This window comes from Eucalyptus grandis, chromosome 1 (genome assembly GCF_016545825.1).
Source record: "Eucalyptus grandis isolate ANBG69807.140 chromosome 1, ASM1654582v1, whole genome shotgun sequence".
Lineage (NCBI taxonomy): Eukaryota > Viridiplantae > Streptophyta > Magnoliopsida > Myrtales > Myrtaceae > Eucalyptus > Eucalyptus grandis.
The window spans coordinates 778,398-799,222 of NC_052612.1; the positions used below are offsets into that span (position 1 = coordinate 778,398).

At 39.3% G+C, this 20,825-nt stretch overlaps 3 protein-coding genes across 3 annotated transcripts; 1 reads left to right on the forward strand and 2 right to left on the reverse strand.

The window, feature by feature from the left end:
- Positions 1-104: 104 nt before the first annotated feature.
- On the reverse strand, positions 105-3,111 carry LOC104451592 (calcium-dependent protein kinase 24). The gene is made up of 8 exons (XM_010066217.3): positions 2,605-3,111; positions 2,291-2,414; positions 2,035-2,178; positions 1,782-1,934; positions 1,190-1,305; positions 932-1,099; positions 379-612; positions 105-283 (listed from the first exon to the last, which is right to left on the reverse strand). The coding sequence occupies exons 1-8, from the start codon at positions 3,109-3,111 to the stop codon at positions 137-139; spliced, it is 1,593 nt and encodes a 530-aa protein (XP_010064519.2). The 3' UTR covers positions 105-136.
- Positions 3,112-4,306: 1,195 nt separating this feature from the next.
- On the reverse strand, positions 4,307-9,431 carry LOC104432537 (exosome complex component RRP43). The gene is made up of 9 exons (XM_039307214.1): positions 9,274-9,431; positions 8,700-8,912; positions 8,544-8,593; positions 8,200-8,269; positions 8,011-8,116; positions 6,874-6,940; positions 6,611-6,686; positions 5,416-5,714; positions 4,307-4,760 (listed from the first exon to the last, which is right to left on the reverse strand). The coding sequence occupies exons 2-9, from the start codon at positions 8,857-8,859 to the stop codon at positions 4,677-4,679; spliced, it is 912 nt and encodes a 303-aa protein (XP_039163148.1). The 5' UTR covers positions 8,860-8,912; positions 9,274-9,431; the 3' UTR covers positions 4,307-4,676.
- A 4,155-nt stretch (positions 9,432-13,586) lies between these two features.
- Positions 13,587-16,921, forward strand: LOC120292634 (disease resistance protein RPP4-like). The gene is made up of 3 exons (XM_039310915.1): positions 13,587-14,331; positions 14,892-15,030; positions 16,406-16,921. Exons 1-3 carry the CDS (start codon positions 13,895-13,897, stop codon positions 16,919-16,921), a joined length of 1,092 nt encoding a protein of 363 aa, XP_039166849.1. The 5' UTR covers positions 13,587-13,894.
- Positions 16,922-20,825: the final 3,904 nt, after the last annotated feature.

Sequence of the window (20,825 nt, forward strand, 5' to 3'; positions counted from 1 at the left end):
GCATTTATGTCCCTAGCAAACCAATGCAATGATTTTGTATAATGCCTCCTTCCCAATATCCTTTTGATGAGACTTCGATTTTGTTTCTCCACAGTTCATCTGGATCAAGATTAAGAAGTCATGGGTGGAACATCTTTTAGCCTCTGAGGGAAGAAGGTTTGTCTTTGAACATCTTTTGGCTAAGCGCGTTCAGCATTGCTCTTGAGTATTGGCGTGAAGCCATTTTCCAGTCCATGCCCATTTTCATCATGGCCTTGAATTCATCATAACTGATTCGACCGTCCTGGAATACATTCACCACAAAATGAGATCTCTATTTCGTATACAAACAAGATATACACAGATTCCAAATTGCAAGTTGTTCTGGTTATGTATTACCTTATCTAGATCAGCATCGAAAATGATGTCTTCAATAAATTTTTCGTTGTTTGGACCAAGATTGTCATCTATCAAAGCTTCTTTCAACTCATCGAATTCAATATATCCGCTTCGATTCTTGTCAAAGGTTTCAAAAGCTCGAGTAAGGTGGTCATCACTGCCGATCCTTCTCAAGTGGACTGACATAGTCACAAACTCTTGACAATTCAGAGTTCCGCTTCCATCTTCATCAGCCTATTCTCATAAAAGATGGAGTTATATTTTTAGATGCCAATACAAGAATTTGTAACTCATCAAATTATCAGAAGCCCACTTGATTTTGCAAGAAGTTCTATCAATTTTGTGAAGTGGTGATACAACCTCATGATCAAATCTTTGACTAGCTGATGAAAAATATATTTCCGTATTATGTAATCTGTCCTGAATCTTCCAAATGCCTTGCAATTTAAGCAAAGTCGTGCACTTCACAGCATATAATGCATCAACATGGAAGAAGAAAACATAAACCATGTCAAAAACAAAATGTGCTAAGCTGTTGAATAAGTGATCTTACTGCATCCATCAGCATCTGCACATCAGGATCAGCAACTTGCTGTCCACATTTGTGCAGGCCATGTTTCAACTCTTCAAATGTCAGATCTCCATTTTTATCGGTATCCATCACGTGGAACATCTCTTTGATATGATCCACTTGCTCATCAGGCAAATTGTCTGCTACTACCTACATTAACAATGCAGGAAACATAATTCGAATTTAACCGTGCACTAAGAATAGCAATGAAATCCAACAAGGCAATGCTTAGGGGCTCACTCTGAGAACTTTCTTCTTGAACTTATTCATCAAAGAGAATTGCTTTATCCTCGTCCGGACATTTTGTCCTAGTGAAACGTTGGGAGCCTTGTCCACATTCTGTATCCACTTATGCTCTGCGCAAGTCGATTAAAAGTTGACAACCTTAAAACTATTTCATGGATCTCTTCAATGGGATTATTAAGCTAGTTTTAGTCCACATAAGCAACTGTTACGTACTTACTAGGAATATTTCATAGGAACAGATTAAGCCCTGAGACCTTACCAGCCCAATTTTGTCGCTGAACATCTATTTCATATATAGCAGCAACAAGCTGAACAGAAAAGGACCGAAATTTCGATCTTAAGTCAATTTACGAGATCAACTGTCTAGCTGACTTATTGTTTGGTGCTAACCTCTTTCACCTGTTAAAATCACATTAACGTTTTAAGAATTCTGATCCTTGCAAATGACAAGTGACTCATAGTCCACACACATCTTTCCTGCTTCATTTTCTTGTACAATCAGATTCATAATTTGATATTTTGTCAGATCAGTACTGGGAAGAGAAACAATGTGCTGAGGATATTTAGATTAGAGGGCAATGCATACCAAGGACTTCTTGGACCGTAAGACGTGTATAAGGATTTGGTTCGAGCATATTTCTCACTAGATCCTTTGCTTCTTCGGAAACCTTGGGCCAAGGATCTCGTTCGAAATCTATTTCACCCTGGACAATGGCCTGCGCAATTCCTTCTTCAGTTTCTGCCAGTTATATATGATGCAACTCAACCTATTAGCCCATGAGTTGAAATTTATGGGACTCCGAGAAAACTGATGAATCGGTTTGGCTGATAGTACTTGCCTGCCCAAAAGGGAGGAACCCCACAAAGCAAAATGTAAAGAATAACCCCTGCACTCCACACATCGACTTCCGGCCCGTAATCTCGTCTTAGCACCTCTGGAGCCATGTAGTATGGACTTCCAACTATTTCTCTAAAATGCTGGCCTACCAAAATTTGAAATGTTTTAGGTCTATGACGGACCTGTAAGCTGCAGAAATCTAATCATTTGAAGTGCTGTTATTAAAAAGGAAAGGAAAGAAGAAGAAGAAGGAATACCTGGTTCAAAGAATGTAGAGAGACCGAAATCAATTGCCTTCAAAGGTGATGAATCACTCGAATTGGCAAACAAGAAATTTTCCGGTTTAAGGTCCCGATGAATCACTCCATGTTCATGGCATACCTGAAATAACACCAGTCCCCATGATGAAGGTCAAATTGAAAGAGATGCAGATAATCTGCCTTGCTCTCATGACCAAACAAGCATATTAGGAGACCAGAATAACAGAATCTTCTGGACTTGCCATTTTTTTTTTTTTTTTTTTTTTTCAAGAGAAGACCCTGAGTTTTGCCAAAAAGTAAGTTTTGCATACACTGACAATCTCCAAGATGGTCCTGGTAATTGTGACGGCATCACGCTCCGTGAAATGGCCGCGCGCCACGATCCTATCAAAGAGCTCGCCACCCTCGCACAGTTCCATCACAATATAGACCGCATCTCTGTCCTCAAAAGCCTCCTTCAAGCTCACGATATTCGGGTGTCTCGGCAAGTGCCTCATTATCTCAACCTCCCTCCTCACGTCGTCCACGTCAATCTCCGTCCTCAGCTTGCTCTTCGATATCGTCTTGCACGCGTAGGCCTCGCCCGTCACGAGCTCTGTGCATCTGTACGTGATCCCGAACTCGCCCCTCCCCAGCTCCTTGCCAAATTCGAACCTGTCTTGGATGTTGTCTCTGCTGGGGTTCTTGAGGATCGAGATGGTGCGGAGGACGCCGGATCTGCAGACACGGTCTACATCGGGTTGCGGCGTGAACCGGCTGCTCCTGGTTGATGAGTAAGATCCTGCTCTCTTTGCAGGGGCTGAAATACAGCCTCCCATGGGGCTCTTGACCACTTTTTTGGGTTCTTGGATTCAAGTCCTTTTGATCACCTAATTACAAAACAACCCACGGGAAGATCTGCAGAGCTGAATTCAAGGCGACTAATTTTAGCTCAGAGACAGGGAGAGAATGGAAGGGGCAGTTTTTGAAAATTAGTTGTTCTTCTGTGGAAGTTAGTTGTTGGTTTTTGGTTCCTGTCTAGAATGGCGCCTTCTTATCAGGGGCCGTTGGAATGCTGTCATGTCCTAGCGTCCGACCGTGAACCCCACGTTGACCTCTGACCGTTATCTTCGACGTCTCAGCTTCAGCTCCTTATGGAACTCAAAAGAGTGCTGGAGAGGGTCCGATCGTAATTATACACATTTGCCAGTTGAATCTTAGCCCAATATGCAATTTAGTCCTTAAACTTCTAATTTATTCAATTTGGTCATTGAACTTTAACTCAATTTGTTATGTAATCCCTCAATTTCAATTTCAATTTCAATTTATTCAATACGGCCCATGGGCTTTTGGTATATGTTCAATTTAGTCTATAAACTATGTACAAATGTTCAATAGTTTATGGACTAACTTGGACATGTACCAAAAGTTCAGAGTCACATTGAACAAATTGAATGTTTAGGGATCATGTTGCACATTGGGCTAAAATTTAAATATCAAATTAGATAAATTAGAAGTTTAGAAATCACATTATATATATTTAGTCACAATTCAAGGTCTATTTGTGAGATGCTTTTGATATCAATTTGGAATAGGACAAGACATGGACTATATAGTCTGCATGACATAAAGATCACCCCACGAGAGGGAGATCAAAACCCAAATGACAAAGATCCATCTCCTGAATGTTTCATGAATCACCCCTAGGCCAAGCTCGAGAAGCATTTGTCATCATCGTGCCGTACGCGTGGTGAAGGCGTTGAAGAGACCGATGTGCACTTCGGCCGGAGAAATTGTCAAGACCAGGTCGGATCAAACGACTTGTTGATCGGTTCATTTTGCAATGTTGGAACCGGTGCCCACCCGCAAAAGTCATCCGCAATCTTGAACATGATCTGGACTCAGGCTCCCTGTTAAAATTCAAATCTTGAACGAGAAAGACCAACGTATATATTGGTAAAGGGCTTCACCTCACGAGTCTCCAATCTTAAAAACGAAAGAAAGCAATGAAGTTTAAGTTTCATAGAGAGAGGCGTGTGCCTGCAAAGGATGAATCTTTTATAGTCGTCGACTCTGGGTTCGCAACCAATTTCCATCATAGGTCTCAGTTCAAGTTCTCAATACTCCCATGCCCCATCTTTTGGCTATTTTATGGCCATTGTGAACATTCAGATCGCAAGCAAACCGGAATTTAATAGCTCGAGAAGACACCCGATGTCCTTCATATTTCCATTTCCTAGTTTAATACAGCTCACCATTAAAAGGAAACAGCAAGCCATCTAACACGGAAGCTTCACATGACCTTCCTCTCCATTTTAATTAACACCCTAGTAATTAGACGGAAAATGATCGAATGCCATTAGAAGCAGCAATAAACCAGAACAAACTAACTAACATATATATTCTAATCAATCTCCATTGTGGAAATGGCTTCATCTATAATCTCCTCAAGTTCCTTCATTCTTTGCCTTGTCAATGAAACGCATTCCTGCAAGCACAGCAACATTTCCCATCATCATCACATTAAAGCTACCATTTGGACTATTATACAATCTCTATATGAAAGGTGTTGAAAGGTATACACCTCACATATATAGTTTTTCCCTTTCTTTCCCTGGGATAGAAATAGATTCATTTTAAAAACCAAGGAAATGAAAACATTAAAATGAAAGATCAACCAAATGGGCCAAGGAAATGCCAACATCCTAAAGTCCATTGATCCTGGCAAATAACCACATGTGTATAGTCATGTATATAAAGCAGACAACAGTTGCTTATCCAATGTGCTTTACTTCGTATGTTTCAGGTTATTAGCTCTTGAAAACACTCACGAGTGGATTGTCAGTTTATCTGCTGAACCACCATTTGCATAAGAAGCTTATCAACTTCCACAAGTTCTTGAATGTTCTACATGCCACATTGGGCTTGTCCACTAACCAACCACAAATTACTTTAAAGAACCCAAGATCCGTCTTTTGCATAATTAAACTGACTGGAGTACAGTTAGAGCAAGAATGCAGTTGACTCAACAGTATGAAAGCCATTAATCACTTGATCCCAATCGCATGAAACGGGGTCTCAAAGTACAATTCTCAAACAATGAATGAACAAATAAATTAAACAAGGAATAAGGAGAAAATAACCTGAATAGCTGATGTATGGGCAAGAACCGGTCCACCCGGCTTATAGAGAGAGACAAGTTGACCAGATGAATTCAAAACCACAGTTATGAACGTTTCCATTATGGATTCTTCTTCGAACGTAGGGTCTGCCAAGATGTAGTTCTTGTGAAGAATGCAAGTCAGGGAAAATGGAATGCTTTTCAATGAGAGTTTTCTCCTCTCTTTGTCAACAGGTTCTTTATCCAACTTTTCACCCTCAAGTTCCTTAGAGACCATCACCATTCTTCCTTCATCATTCAAAGAAACCACTGGGATACGCACTACAAGGTCCAAAACAACACAATTTATCAAGTGACCATCCGGGAAGTGACATGAAATATACAGAAGAATAGAGGAAAAGCAAACACATAGCATTGATGTGAGGATGCAATCTTTGGCACCACACTCAAAAAATATCAAAAGTGAGAGCATAAACAAGGCATGACAGATCAGCAAAAGAAAAGGAAAAAGCCTTTTGAATGTTCATCAACTGAACAATCATTGATAGTAGCTAGATCTTCCTTAAATCAAAAGTTTCAAACTGAGATTATTGCACTAGAAATCCAAACATCTAGGATGATGTTCAATAGAATCATGAAACTTCAAGAATTTTCAATGAAGCCCTTTAACTTCTTAAGAGATTGCATAAGCATTTTTGTATAAGACTGGTGCTCTTATCTATCTCATTGAAGAATATAGGATTATTGAACTGGGTCTTCCTTTATTGGTAGAAAAATGAGAAACCATGAAATGATTAACATCAATGGCTTTCCTGGTCAGATTCAAAATCAGGGTAAGAGCACAAAGGCAAGTGGGATAATTACGACTCCTCCTGCCTTAGGTGATTCATATTGCTTTTCTCTGTCAGCAACTCGTAACAAGTATCTCTTTGAAATGCAAATTGGTTGAGCTAAAGTCCATCCATAAGCAAATCACCTTAAGCATTTATTAAGCTAGAACTATCTGACATTCATAAGCAAGTCCTACGTCTCTTACAATCATAGACAACTGCAATTTGGAGCATGATCACAAATGTAATATATTAAAGATCCACTTTATATCAACTCACAAAAGTCATCAACCGAGTTGTAGAATAGGCCATGCAAGAAGAAGAAAGCCAAAAACCAAGTTAGAAAAGAATGTCAGCATCTAAATAGTAAAGGATGAAATATCTTACAATGAGAAAATGCAGCAACTGCTGAAAGCAAAGCAGCATCAAAAAGAGCTCCATCAGCATCAAGACAATATATATCCTGCAGCACTTGAAAAAAAAATGTGAGCAAGAACATTTTGAGGCAACATGTATGGTATTCATCGAAGTAGCTCTCCCAGCAAAAAGTTGCCCCCAGTCACACATTCCAAAGATTAATGCAGCTAAAAAGGGAAAACCCTGCACTCTATCCTAAATTACGCCTCATAACATCTGGCATTAAGTATTACCAGGTACGCCATCCAAGCTGCTTTTCCTTTGATCAGGGATAGCTCCTTCAGATCAATCATACCAGAGCTGCAATAACCAAATGATTACCAACTCCAGCATATGAATATTAACCAGCACATGACCCAAGAAGGTATTGCAGCATAAAAACATGTATTGTTTTAAGAAACTGCAATATAATCGTCCGAGAATTAAATGAAACAATGACCAGTGCCAAGGAAGACAAGAAAGCACAAACCATGGACTTGAGGGAAACCTTATGATCAATTTAGTAAGGTATGTAGTATTAAATCCAACAGCATCCTTCAATGATAATCTACTACCTTTGAACCTATGGGTTATTTTGTGACAAAAATTGATCACAAGAGAATATATGGGGATCTGGACTTGGTAGAACCTATAGGAACCACTCCAAGTGTACTCCCAAGGTATCTGCAACTAAATTGAATCTGTGCAGAGCTAATATCTCCATGAAGTGTAGGTTACATTGAAAAATTGAATGGTCTTTCCTCCCCCTTCCCTTCAGGAGACAAACTGAAAAGGGTCCGATTTAAGTCTAGCATTTGAGTTTGAATGATTGGAAACATGCTAGGAAAGCCAGAGCAAATGAGAAACCAATGTTTCCCTGTAACCAAGAGCAAGTTTACTCTTCACATAATCTCTACCCTGAATACAAGTCTAAGTGACAACAAACCCTCTTAACTTCTGCGACTTTCAGTAAACTTGCCAAAGAGTTATCCACTTTGTTTATTTGAGAGTTAGCAGAAGGCTTTACAGGGGCAAGATTGGTGTTGCTCCACATAATCTGTGCAGACTTATTGCTACATGATCAAGTGACTTCCTGAAAATTTGCTTCAACCAAAGAGTAACATTACATGCCTATTTAGTAGACCAGTGAAATATTCCATACTGAAAACAATCAAAAAGTTCAGTCAAAATAGTCACAGGCACAAGGTGGATACGGTTTAGAACTTATTCATATATATTAGCAAGACGCCCACAAATATACAGATGTCAATACAACAAGGTATTGTTAATACCATATCACCCTTCCGCTGAAGCAACAGGAGAAAAATAAAGGTTTCAAGAAGTCAAGGCAAGCTGAAAAAAAAAAATGGAACTTTACCAATTTCACATGCCTTAATAAAGAGTCAAAAAGTTGCTTCGATATCACTGGTGCTACCTCAGCAGGCCTACCTGGCCTCACGACTGGAGAGCATATAGGGGGCATATGAAACTCAACCGCTGAAAATAATACAAAGTCACATGCCAGCGTCGAAGAAACATTAGAAAAAAGAAAAGTGATTGACTGGTCAATGGCTGCTTACCTATACTGCCTTCATCAGGCAAATCGACAGAAGGAGTCATGACTTCCATTTTTATAGCAGCCAACATTGTCTGTGGAAAATATGATTGCGCATGTTTTAATTAAATGTACTTGTAAAAGAGCAAAACCTATAAACTTCACAAGAATAATGATTAATGACCACCTTAAATGATTCAATGTGTGCAAAAGTTAAACATCGAAACAAATAAAATGGAAGAGATAGAAACTATATGTTGGTTCAGCTACGAGTATATACATATGCAACTACTTTGAACATGCTGAAGTGCAGGAGTCCATTGGCATATGCATCACATCTACACGAGACTGAAAAGGGGAAAAACTCACGGTGGAACCAATCTTTGCCAGCGCAGACCCATCAGAGGATGCAACAGCCCCTGCATTATCAATGCTAAGCAATCATAGGAGGAATACAACCTGTGCGGACTTGATGAGGGAAGGAAAAACAAATCACCAGATAAACAAAAAGCTAAACAAACCGACCGAGGGACACAATAGTATCTCTGGCTCTTTTCAGGGGCCTAGCATCGGGCCGTATCGATTCGGAGAGATGCCGCTCGTAGTAGTGAAGAGGGAAGAGGCGTCTGAAAGCACTGACCTCCATCTCGGACGACCAATCTCCAACAGCATTTGGCGTCCCCATTTCTATGGCTATCTACAGATGGTGATTTCCGGCAAGGAGAACCGAGATTAAAACTGCAAATTAAAAAGAGCCCATTAAGGTTGACCCCATATATGTCCCAAGTCTTTACAAAAATTTGAATTTTACTGATAAAACACTAAAATTTGTGCCAACCCACGAGCGAGGTGAGAGCAACCATCTGGTTTTCTCAAAAAGGAACGGTTTTTTTTCCTCTGGCCAGCATTTATTCAAGCACACTAGACATATACAGGTGAAAGCTTCGACGAAGAACTCAAAAGATAATAAGGCAAACTCTCAGCATTGCATACGGTTCAAGAGCAATAAAACAAACAGGTGGAGATCGTGCACGAGTAAAAGGGTAAAGATGGAGTCTTTCGGAACAAGCACCAATCTCCGAAGTAACCCGGCTGTTACCTGTAAGCTCGAAGCCCAGCTCCGATGCCGGTAGCCACAGAGCGAGACAGAGAGAGACGTTAGGTTAAGAGCAAGAGCAAGTTCGGCGCAAACAGGGTAAAGAGGCCTGCAGAACAAGACGACGGCCAGGCAAAATCGACTGCTAAATTCTCTCTCCCCCCCCCTTTATAATTTTAGTGGAAGCCGCAAATAATGCTGAGATTTTACAAAATATATTCGTTAAATTGGATTTTTTTTTTCCGACCAAGTTAGTGCTTTCGCGTCGTACACATATGGATCGAAATGCTGACGTAATTTTTTATAGTTTAATTTAGGGAAAAATTTTAAATAATGATATGAAATATTCCCATTTTCTTAAATAAAAGTTCAAAATAGACATTATTTTAAATAAAACCCGAAATAATCAAATTATCTCAAATAATAACTTGAAGTGGTACTTATTTCAACTAAAGGCCCGGAATTAGCATATTAGTCTCATAAAAGGTGTTTAACCTCTCTGATTGAAAGGCATTTTCATCTTCTTTTTTTTGTAAAGGGTATGAAATATATTGACTTAAGAACCAAAAGGCTATACAACCGCACAACAAGGGACCTCGGATGGCATTTTCATCTTTTATCTTTCAAAAAAGAAATTTCTTTTTTACTTTTTCCCTCTTCCCTTTGCTAGCCATGGCGAAGGGAAGTTGAACCCAAGTGAGGACTAGGGTTGCCCTCGCTCAGCATCGGGCAAGGGCAACCCTTGCTCAAGCTAGGTAAGCAACGCCCAAGCTAGGCGAGGGTTGCCATGTTCCAATGCAGGCAAGGGTCACCCTTGTGGAATCTAGCTAGGCTACTTTCGCTTGATAGTGAGGGCGACCTTCACTGAGCGTCAACAACCATGTCCGAAGAAGGAAAAAAGGAAAAAGGAAAGAAAGAATAAGGAATAAAGAATAAAAGATTGAAAATTTTAAAAATATTAAAAAGGGTTATTATCCCGAAAAAAGCCATACAGTGACAAATTTACCCAAAATTATTTTTTTACCACTAAAACCCAAAACTGGTACATTTTTTACAAATTTACCCAAACCTAAGACACTTGTGACAAATTTACCCTCTGTTAGTTTTCGTTAAATTTTAATTAAGTCAAATGACACGTGACAGCTTAATTGGTATATCGATTTGTGATTTTACACTGTTTGTCACGATTTACAATTTTTGTGATTTTTTTTTGTGGTATTAATCTAATTTACTGTGCAGGTATAATTGTCACAAATTTACCAGTTTGAGGTTTTTTGTGGTTGAATAAATTAGTTTTGGGTAAATTTGTCATAAATATACCACTTTAGGGTTTTTTATGATCGGGGGTAAATTTGTCACGGATGTATTAGGTTTGGAAAAGTGTGTACCAATTTACGATTTTTAATTATTAAAAAATATAGTTACAATTTTTTAACCAAAACACCCCTTCTCCAATGGTTGAAAAAGTCGGCCTCAGTCAAAGACCCTTATTTGAGATGATTTGGAGCCGAAATAATTTGGCCACTTTAAGCTTTTTTTTAAACAATATCCAATTTGAACCCTTATTGAAGAAAACTAGGGCATTTCATGCCCTTTTTTGAAAGTTTCCTTTAATTTAATTACGGTTGTGGAAAGTAAAGGGTGGAAAAATTACAATTAAAAAAAAAAAACCTAGAGAGAGAAAAGGTGAGTGTGAAACAAAGATAGAGAGGGAGAGAGGGTTGTCCAAGCACTGGTGAGGGCCAACAACCCTCACCAACTAAGGTGAACCGACAATGTTGTCACCAATTGAGTTGAATTTTTTTTTTTTTTTTTTTTGGCTAAAGAAAGAAGGGCAAATACCACAAAAAGTCCCAAATTAGGTCAAATGTGACATTAATACTCTATTTTTTTTTTTCATATCTCACAAGGTTCTAAACTTATTCATTATGACACAATAACTCCCTTTTTTTTTTCCTTTTTGTCAAGAAAAAGAAACTTGAACTTTGATTATTTATTTTAGTTCTATCCAAGGTATATTTATGACGTTAGTATAAGTTTGGAATTTGTTATGTTATAAAAATATCGAGTTATTTATGTCACGATTGGCAAATTAATTTTTTTTTTTAATGATTTTAACCCAAAAAAGAGTTGGACCCAATTAACTATGGTCTTTGGAATAGCTTGAAATTTTGGGAACGTGGAAGTTCATTTGCTACTTCTTTGTTCCTTGTACCCACGGGCGACGGAATACTTAGAATTAGAGTTGATTTTGAGATCAAGGATGGAAGATGGGAGAGTGAAGATCAAAGGATTTAAGGTGATTGAAAATTAGGTCAAGAAATATCTGCATCTCATGTAGATTGGGAGGGACTTGAAGATCTACATAGCCATTCTTGTCGGAGTTTTTGATTTATGCAGCTTGCATTTCTCGAAGATTTGCACAAAGTCACTTTGGGTGAGGGTTGTTGAGGGGTCCAGGCAAGCTGATGTAACCGCCGTCGGCAACCATATCGTTACCTATGCTCTTTTTTCTTTGTTTACATACATGTGAACACATGGGTATTTTTATGTTCAGTGATGGAGGTATGCTATCTGAACAATGGATTTCCATCCATGAGCACCTATTATTGCTAAACCATGGACTTGAACTAGGAGATCAAAAGACACACCTAGGATCTCGTACGATGGAACTCACGATTATGGACTTGAATGAACCCATTAGCATAAAACATTTTTTTTTTTTTAATCCTTCATTTTGGAAGAAATGCAAGTATTGACATGCTTAAAACTCCCAAAATACTAGTCGACTTGCTTTGGCTGAAGGACCTCCCCTTCCGCAATTAGAGGGGGAAAGGCCCAAAAATTCTTGAAAAAAAATTTATCCCTCATTTTGGAAGAAATAAAGCTCAAAACTTTCAAAAGAAAGTAATTTTTGAATCCACCTTTATTGTCAAATGACACGTGGCAACTAAGTGCTTATGTTTTTCCTTTTTTTTTTTTTTTTAAAAAAATAATTTGAATTTTATTAATTTTTAATCTAATGTAATTTAAATTTAACTTGTATTTTAAGGAAATTATCTTTTATTAGCCGAAAATTGGGTAGCATTGATGGAACTCCTTTGCCCTACCTTGAGAGCCATGAAAAACAAGGTAAGACAATTGCCCATTGATTAGTTGTTACAACCCATTTAGTTTATTCATTTAATTTGACCATATGAATCGCAATCAATCACATGGCTAAATGGGAATCACACGGTCGAGGGATAGGACTTTTCCAAAAAAGGTGAGGACTCACTGATAATTTAATGGGATCTGAAAATTGACAGGTTGTTTCAAGGCTACTAAAGGGTGTTGAATAAGATCAAATTGCATTTCAGACTACTTGTCATGATAGTCCGAATCATATTATATTGAGTAAGGTTGTTTCAACGCTAGTGAGGGGTATTATCACTCCTACTTTCAACAGACAAAAGTGTCAATTTTCAGATAACGCTGAGACAACCTTACTATATAATATGATTCGGACTATGACGAGTCTGAAATGAGGAGGGACAACCCTCCGTTAGTCAACATTATCTGTCCTTTTTGTTCTACACACGAAAGGAAAGACTAGAGAGAGACGGTAGATGTCGGGAGGCTTTGCGAAAACGAGGACGCGCGCTCGTGCTGGTTCTACCCTCCTCTGCACTCATTGACGTCGCAGCCCCAGACCGCGAGCGACGACGACGACGCACTGCGACGAGCGACGGCGACCCACTCCCGACGTCTGCTGCTCGCCGCCGCCGCCGCCTCCTCTCTTCCGACGAGCTGCTTTGCAGTCCAAGCCGCGACGACCACCTCCGACGGCGCTGCCCTCTCCTCCCGCCGAACCTATCTGATGTCATTCCCCTTTCTCCCAAAAAAAAAAAAAAAAAAAAATCCTCCCTCAAATTTGGGATTTTGAAGCTGAGAGCCTGTTTTGTGCTGCATTTCTTCTCTAGGCCTTGATTTCTTTTCTTTTTTCGCTGGGCCCGGGCCCGCGGGAGGCCGTCGTTTTTGCTCCTTCCCACACCTCCAACTACCGGAGACGACGCGGCTTCTCTCTGTCCAAAGCCGCAGCTGTTGCATCATAATGTCGAGCCTGTTTTCGTTCGGTCGGCGTCCCTCGTGGCTTCGTCTTGCATCGCTACCCCCGGCCGAAAGTCACTGCCGAGACGAATCGCCAATCGTCGGCCGAATCACCGCCGCGTGCACCTTGCCGAACCACCACCGTTGCCATCCTTTGCCAGGGAGCACCGTACCGGTCATCCGTCGAGCCGATTCCGATGAAGTCCATCCTGTGAATTTAGGTAAAATCTCGTCCGAATTTGTTTGTGTTTTTGCATGTGATTGTGCACTCTGAGCAGAAATCCCCTTCGCTAAATCTATTTGCACACGCCTTCAGCTGCCGGATGATCTTTTTTCCTTCTTCTTTTTTCGTGTCTGTGTACGGACCGCTTACCATTAACATACAGTATATTCCCGAGGATCTCCGTCTTCATCTCCGTGTGCTCTGCCGCGGAAGCATTCCAAAAACCTCAGCTCACTTCCTTGCCAGGCCACGCCACACCAAGTTACCAACCTTTTTTTCTCTTCTGGAGAGGGAGAGAGAGGTCTGGAAGATATGGCACCCTCGAAGGCCAGAGCCTTTGAGTTCGATGTGTTCTTGAGTTTTAGTGGAGCGGATACTCGTTTTGACTTCACGGACTTCCTCAGTAGAGACTTGAATAATGCCGGAATTCGCGTATTCAGGGACGAAGATGCAATTGAGGTGGGTGATAAGATTGGCCAGACAATTCTACAAGCTATTGACAACTCCAAAATCTATGTACCCATCATCTCTCAAACTTATCCTGACAGTGAATGGTGTCTCATCGAGCTTGAACACATGATGTACAATGTGTTTAGGTCGAATGCCAAAAAAAAGATTTTTCCCATCTTTTATAAAGTGGAACCTGCGCATGTTAAACATCGGACTCCACGCCCCAAAAATCTTTCCTCCGAAGAGGCTCTTGTAAAGGTTGGTCAAATCAAGGGATGGAAGGTCGAGGAGGGACAAAGGTAAAACTACCTTTAAGATGCCTGCATAATTCTTCCTTTTTGGGTTTTTGTTTGATAAAACATTGCCCTATCAAATCATTTATTTTCTTCGGAAAATTTCGATAACCACTTCCAACTTCAAGTGCTACTCCTTTTGAACTTTACAACCTCTACTCGACTCGAGACATCTTCCCTAATATTTCAGTTGTTATAGCCACTGCTGGCGCTGGGGAACTTGTTACGGGTTTTGGGGTTATATAATCTGTCTTCCCCTAATTGCAGTGTTCAATGGATGGCCTTGAATTTGTCTGCATTTTCTCCCTATTACAAGTGCTGAAAATCTTTTCTAGGCTTAGCTATAAATGCCGAAATTTTGCTTGGGCACTATGTGGTAGCCACTTGGTAATTTCAGCCATCGTGTAGACCACTACCAAATAGAAAAAGGCATCCGGTGAATTGAATTCTACTAAATTAGCCTATACTGATTATTCAGTGTATTTAGATATTGTTTGTAACCACGTGCGATGTGTGGGTACAAATTAAATCTAGTCAACTAATGAAAGCGCTTTTGTGTATGGTAGCCAAGCCAAAATTGTTGATTTGGTTGTTCGAAAGGTTTTGGAGGAGCTAGGCAGAAAAGATGAGTCACAGACTGAGCATTCGATTGAGCTTGATGACTTGACACAGTCACTTGAAGACTCTTATAATCATGCGGTGATGGTACCATATCTTCTTCTCCGTCAATATACAATTGACGCACGTGAATGCATGGATTTGAAATTTGATTTGTTCTAACCTCGGCTTGATGCTATAATTTGGTGAAACTACACAAATTGCAAGAAGTTAAATGTTATTCCGAAATTATGCAGACAAAAATATATTTTCCGATCAATTAGTTTTCCTTCAACACGTTCTTTTTTTTAATTGGAAATGTTGTTTCCTATAAATTAAATTTTTTTTTTACAAGTCTCATAAACTGTAATTTTAAATTTATTTCTTGCTGTATAATTCATTGTTGGGCGTTGTGTGATGTGTATTTATTTTTTCCTTTTTTTATTTATTTCATACTATTTGCAATAATCGGCCTTTTGAATGTTCACATTTTTTCCAGATTTTGAAATTTTAGTTTATCCCCTACCTTCTCTAGGTTTTTTTTTATTTATTTTTTCCTTTTTTTTATTTATTTCATACTATTTGCAATAATCGGCCTTTTGAATGTTCACATTGTTGCGTACTAGCCTGCAGATTTTGAAATGGTTTAGTTTATCCCCTACCTTCTCTAGGTTTTCAGTCTGCATGACCATCAAATGTTACCTAAAATCTTGTTGTCCTAAAGCATTAGGACAGGAGGTTATTCTCCAAAGATCGATTAGCAAAAGCATGGCTTTGTTAAAGCTCGACAGTTTCTCCAACCCCATTCTGCCTCCCGTTTTCTGCCTTTGCTATTTCCTCCCATCTTCTCCAGCATACTCAATTTCCATTTTAGAAAAAATCTGATTTTTCGCTCGATTGCCCTGCAAACAGAGACTGGAGTTTCAAATATTGACATGGCATGCGTTGGCAGTGCATGCGCTACTGTTTTAATAAGTACTTTTTTCCCAGCTTTTAACAGTCTCTTTTCCTTCCCTCCCCTTGCCCCCTTCAAGTTTCGAAAATTCTTACATACAATGAATTCCAAAGACAGATCTCATTTTTTGGGACAGTGTATGAAATTTTACTTATTGTACCGCCTTGAAAACAGTTTTGGTTGTCAGCAGGATAAACATTGCAAGATACAAAGTAATCTTTAGGAGCCACACGTGTCTTGATGTGGATCATTATATGAAGTACATAAATGTGGTAGTTTATATGTGCCAATAGGAATTAATCAAGCTAAATGTTAGCACTATACTATTCAAAGAAAGTTTTCTTTTCTTTTCTTTTTTATAAAAATAATTCTATTGACCCCAATTGTTGAGTAACCGTAGGAGTATAAACAATATGTTCCACAAGAAACCTAATCTGTTCTTGATTAGATGATTAGTGAGAAAAGATTAGCATTATCTTAATTGTGCAGTGCTTAAAACTTATGTGAAACAACGCGGTCCACATGCAGCGGTATGCCGGAAGAGAGAGTCTAAGCAGAGGAAGTATAGGGAGAGGGACGAGTCTAAGCAGTACTAGTACAGAGAGGAGATGGAGTAATCTAAGCATAAATAGGATAGAGGGCATGGACATGGAGGAGGCTAGGGTGAGTACAGGGAGGAGTGGAAGCAAAGGGAGTCTAAGCATGAATAGGATGGAGGACATGTACATGGAGGAGGGCAGTGGGAGTACAGGGGGAGAAGTGGAAGCAGCAGAAGTGGAGGGAGCAGTGGAAGCAGCAGAAGGACTAGCAGCAGCTGAAGAGGGAGGAGTGGGAGCAGTGGAAGCAGCAGGGAATAGCAGCGGGGAAGAGGAAGTGGGGGAAGCAGTGAGAGGAAGTTTTCAAGATATTTTTTGGGGACGTTCTTGGTGTGCCTTCTTTATGCATTGTGTTTTAGCCTTTCTCTTCTTAAAAACAAGGAAACAAGTCGGTAAACAGATGGGTTATGGATGCTTCTTTCATTTTTTGATCAGCATGGGATGGTAAACGGCGCCGGTCAAACTTGTAAGGAGAGTTTCCATAGATTTGATAAGTATCTCAACTTCTGTAATTCAATCATCTTGAGAATTCTGATCCCGGTGCTTGTGGTCGGGCATATGGTATGAAAATATTTGATCTCAAAGAGTGGAAGAAGAGAAACATCATGGGAATACATCACCGATAGCAGGAAATGAACAAGGATAGGACATTGTGGATAGTCGGCGTCTTACCCCTTGGATTGGTCACTTTCTACAATCTGACTAAATAGTTCGATCAGAGGTGGCATCGTTTAGACTCAGCTATGATCCAGCACTCAACCGGACAGAAATGGACAATGCAGCAGTCATTCATTACAATGGAAACTGTAAACCATGGTTGGATTTGGCAGTCTCCAACTATTTTGTAAATCTATGATTAGTCTTGAGTGTATGCATAATAAACCAATCAAAGAGAAGGAACTTTGCCACGCAATTACATTTCAATTTGACGTTCCTGAGAATTGCCAACACAGTCTTGTGGGTTAGAGAACTGTCCTCCAATGGAAGATGGCATGAAGTGTTAGTCCACTTTAACAAAGCGAAGTGAACAGGAATTGAAATCACTGAGCCTTCCATGATTAATTCTGTTGTCAAAGTGTCGTCAAAGTGTCTTTCAAAGGTATCAAATAAACAAGGGAAGTCCATCCATGCTTGTGTGCTCAAGCAGGGTCTCGACACATTCTCTTCCATCAGCAATTCTGTCATGGATTCGTACATGAAGTGCAGGGACTTGGAATCTGCGTTGGGTGCCTTCCAGTCAATGCAAAGCAGGGACTCCGTCTCGCAGAATGTGCTCACTCGTAGGTCTCTTCATCAGGGAAATTTGGGATGAAGGTTGTCATGATTTTGGTGAGCCCAAGTTGATGGATTTGAACCCAATGTCTCCACTTTAGTACTGGTTCTCCAGGCGCATATGTGGATGTTGATATGGAGCGAGCAGATGGACTTTCATATGCTCTTGAAGTTCATCAACGAGTGGAGTGGGCACATTGATCTCGATTCAATCTTAGAATGCAGAGACATTATGCAAATGTGCAGGGATAGTTTGTTCAAAACAGAGATGAGCATGAAAAGGCACAAGGTTTCAGGATGTGCCCGGACAAGATATGATGAAGTATGATCACGTGACTTAATGTGAAAAACATCAGATCAGCATTTAAATTAGGGAGAAAATCTCTCCTTCCCCCACCAATGAGGTGTGTTGAGGCCGTCAAATTTATCACGAAAGGATGTATCATTGAGCCCAATTAAGCATGGAGATAACACGTTCCATTTTCTTTTCTCACAGGGGGATAATTGAGGCAAGTCCTGATGAATGAAGACATGAAGCAAAATGAAATTGATTCAACACAAGAAGGGTGTATCGTTCCTAAATTAGTCCAATTCAAGTTTGAAATGCAAGTAACATGTCCCATCTCTTGTAGGACAAGGCGCACATCAACCGCGGGAGCGACACCTTCTACCAAGTTGGCATGCTAAGGCCATCCATTTTGTTGTAAGGGATGTATATCGTTCCTAAAATGATTTCTAGTCAAGTTGGAAATAACATGCCCAGTCTTCTAAATGTCTCTTTGAGAAGAGCATTTGAAAAGAGCAAGAATTGAACTTTGTGGATTATCATATGCAGTAAAGAAATGTTTTTCATAAATAAAATCAAGGCCATAGAGGCATTTTTCAAGCAATCCTGTCACTTTAGGTGATTTATGTCATGCATATCATGCATATATCCTTCATAATATTTTCCTAACATGTGTTGTCATCATTCTTGATAGGAAATGTCATACCCAAAGAACACAAACACGTGAAGGGTAAATTGTATCGAAACCAATTGCTGATTTTCATACTGTTTCTGACGTGATTCTCTTTTCCTTTGATTTGGATTACATCAAACACTTGTAAGAGGTGTGGTACTATTCTGATTAGTGGTTCTGTTAACGGTTACTGATGATTATAACACAAGCTTGTAGGATTTTTTTAGTAGGAAATGACAATGATAGTAGATGTTCCAATTTAAAAAGCTAGCACAAATCGAGAAAGGGAAACAAATTACTTGTACTTTGAGCTGTTTGCAAGGTGATATGCTTCTTTTTGGATCATAACCATGAGGAGAAGAGAGAGCAGGGGGGGTGCATTGCTAACTTGACAGTACCATTTGCTTTGTATCATCTATGTATGATGAGTTGCTGAGAGATTGTCTTCCCTCTGGTTAACATAACTTGTTCTTCACATGCAGAGTCTTGACCGTATAAATATGTCAGCTTTTGGAAGGTACAAATGCTCAATACTAGACATGCAAGCTAGGTTGCTGTTAGACACGCTGGGGAAGAGTATTGAGTCTGCTCGAGCATTAGTAGCTAGGTGTATCCAGTGAAATGTTTCCTGGAATTAATCCTTGTAGGAGATATGCAAAGATCAATTTGTTGGAGATATGCGAGATATATGAAGATCAATTTGGGATCATAATTGATCTATAGTATTGTTTCAAAAATCAATTTAGAATTTGATTTTATTTGATTTCGTGTATTGGGTCTTATTCCTTCTTTAGTTATATATCGATTGTATTATAAATAGGAGCATATTATTGTAAAGAACAATTCATTTAATACAGAATACAGATTTCTCCCAAGTCTCTCCCTTTTCTTTCATTTTGTAACAATCATGAAGCTCTTGCCGTTGAACTGGCACTTGTCCCAACTATACAGGTACTTTCACCTTCATTTTGATTTTTGCTCTTAGATCTCCTTGTTGTGACATGGAAGTTTGAAATGCAGATCTTCTGGCTGTGTTTTTGCCATGGCTTGAGGCCGTTATTTTGATGACCATCTTCATGTCTGGTTTGTAAACTAAAATTCCTTTATGGGTACTGTGATGGTGAAATTTATTTACAAAAGATGTAGGACAAATAAGCTTTTCAATTAAAGAAACGTAGCTTTTGCTGAAAAAGTGGTTGCCCAGATATCTTTTGGCTTTCAAATGATGCTATGTGAGAAATAAAGAGAGAGGGAGAGAGGGTTGTCCAAGCACCGACAAGGGCTAGCAACCCTCACCAACCCTCACCGACTAAGGTGAACCAACAATGTTGTCACCGATTGAGTTTAACTTTTTTTTTTTTCTTTGGCTAAAGAAAGAAGGGTAAATACCACAAAAAGTCCCAAATTAGGCCAATTGTGACATAAATACTCTAATTTTTTTTCATATTTCACAAGGTTCTAAACTTATTCATTATGACACAATAACTCCCAAATTTTTTTTTGTCAAGAAAAAGAAACTTAAACCTATATTATTTATTTCAATTCTATCCAAGGTATATTTATGAGTTAGTATAAGTTTGGAATTTGTTATGTTATAAAAAATTTGAGGTATTTATGTAACAATGAGCAGATTTAAGATTTATTTATTTTATTATTATTATTATTATTTTTTATGATTTTAACCTAAAAAAGAATTGAACCCAATTAACTATGGTCTTTGGAATAGTTTGAAATTTTGGGAACATGGAAGTTCATTTGCTGCTTCTTTGTTCCTTGTACCCACGGGCAACGGATTACTTAGAATTAGAGTTGATTTTGAGGTCAAGGATGGAAGATTGGAGAGTGAAGATAAGAGGATTTAAGGTGATTTGAAAATTAGGTCAAGAGAATATCTGCATCTCATGTAGATTGGGAAGGACTTGAAGATCTACGTGGCCATTCTTGTTGGAGTTCTTTCTTGATTTATGCAGCTCGCATTTCTTGAAGATCTGTGCACAAAGTCACTTTGGGCAAGGGTTGTTGAGGGGTCCAGGCAAGCTGATGTACCCGCCATCGGTAGCCATACCGTTACCTATACTCTTTTTTCTCTATCTACATACATGTGAATGCACGGGCATTTTT

What these genes read in the sequence shown, in the direction of transcription:
- LOC104451592 (XM_010066217.3), bottom strand. Translation starts at nt 3,111, where the DNA reads ATGGGAGGCTGTATTTCAGCCCCTGCAAAGAGAGCAGGATCTTACTCA. An exon ending in CTCTACATTCTTTGAACCAG is followed by an intron (nt 2,179 to 2,290) that starts GTATTCCTTCTT and finishes AAATTTTGGTAG; the next exon opens with GCCAGCATTTTAGAGAAATA. An exon ending in TACGGTCCAAGAAGTCCTTG is followed by an intron (nt 1,306 to 1,781) that starts GTATGCATTGCC and finishes CGACTTGCGCAG; the next exon opens with AGCATAAGTGGATACAGAAT.
- LOC120292634 (XM_039310915.1), top strand. Translation starts at nt 13,895, where the DNA reads ATGGCACCCTCGAAGGCCAGAGCCTTTGAGTTCGATGTGTTCTTGAGT. An exon ending in AAGGTCGAGGAGGGACAAAG is followed by an intron (nt 14,332 to 14,891) that starts GTAAAACTACCT and finishes TGTGTATGGTAG; the next exon opens with CCAAGCCAAAATTGTTGATT. An exon ending in CTTATAATCATGCGGTGATG is followed by an intron (nt 15,031 to 16,405) that starts GTACCATATCTT and finishes GTCCACATGCAG; the next exon opens with CGGTATGCCGGAAGAGAGAG.
- LOC104432537 (XM_039307214.1), bottom strand. Translation starts at nt 8,859, where the DNA reads ATGGGGACGCCAAATGCTGTTGGAGATTGGTCGTCCGAGATGGAGGTC. An exon ending in CAGCTTGGATGGCGTACCTG is followed by an intron (nt 6,687 to 6,873) that starts GTAATACTTAAT and finishes CAAGTGCTGCAG; the next exon opens with GATATATATTGTCTTGATGC. An exon ending in CCCATACATCAGCTATTCAG is followed by an intron (nt 4,761 to 5,415) that starts GTTATTTTCTCC and finishes CTGTGCTTGCAG; the next exon opens with GAATGCGTTTCATTGACAAG.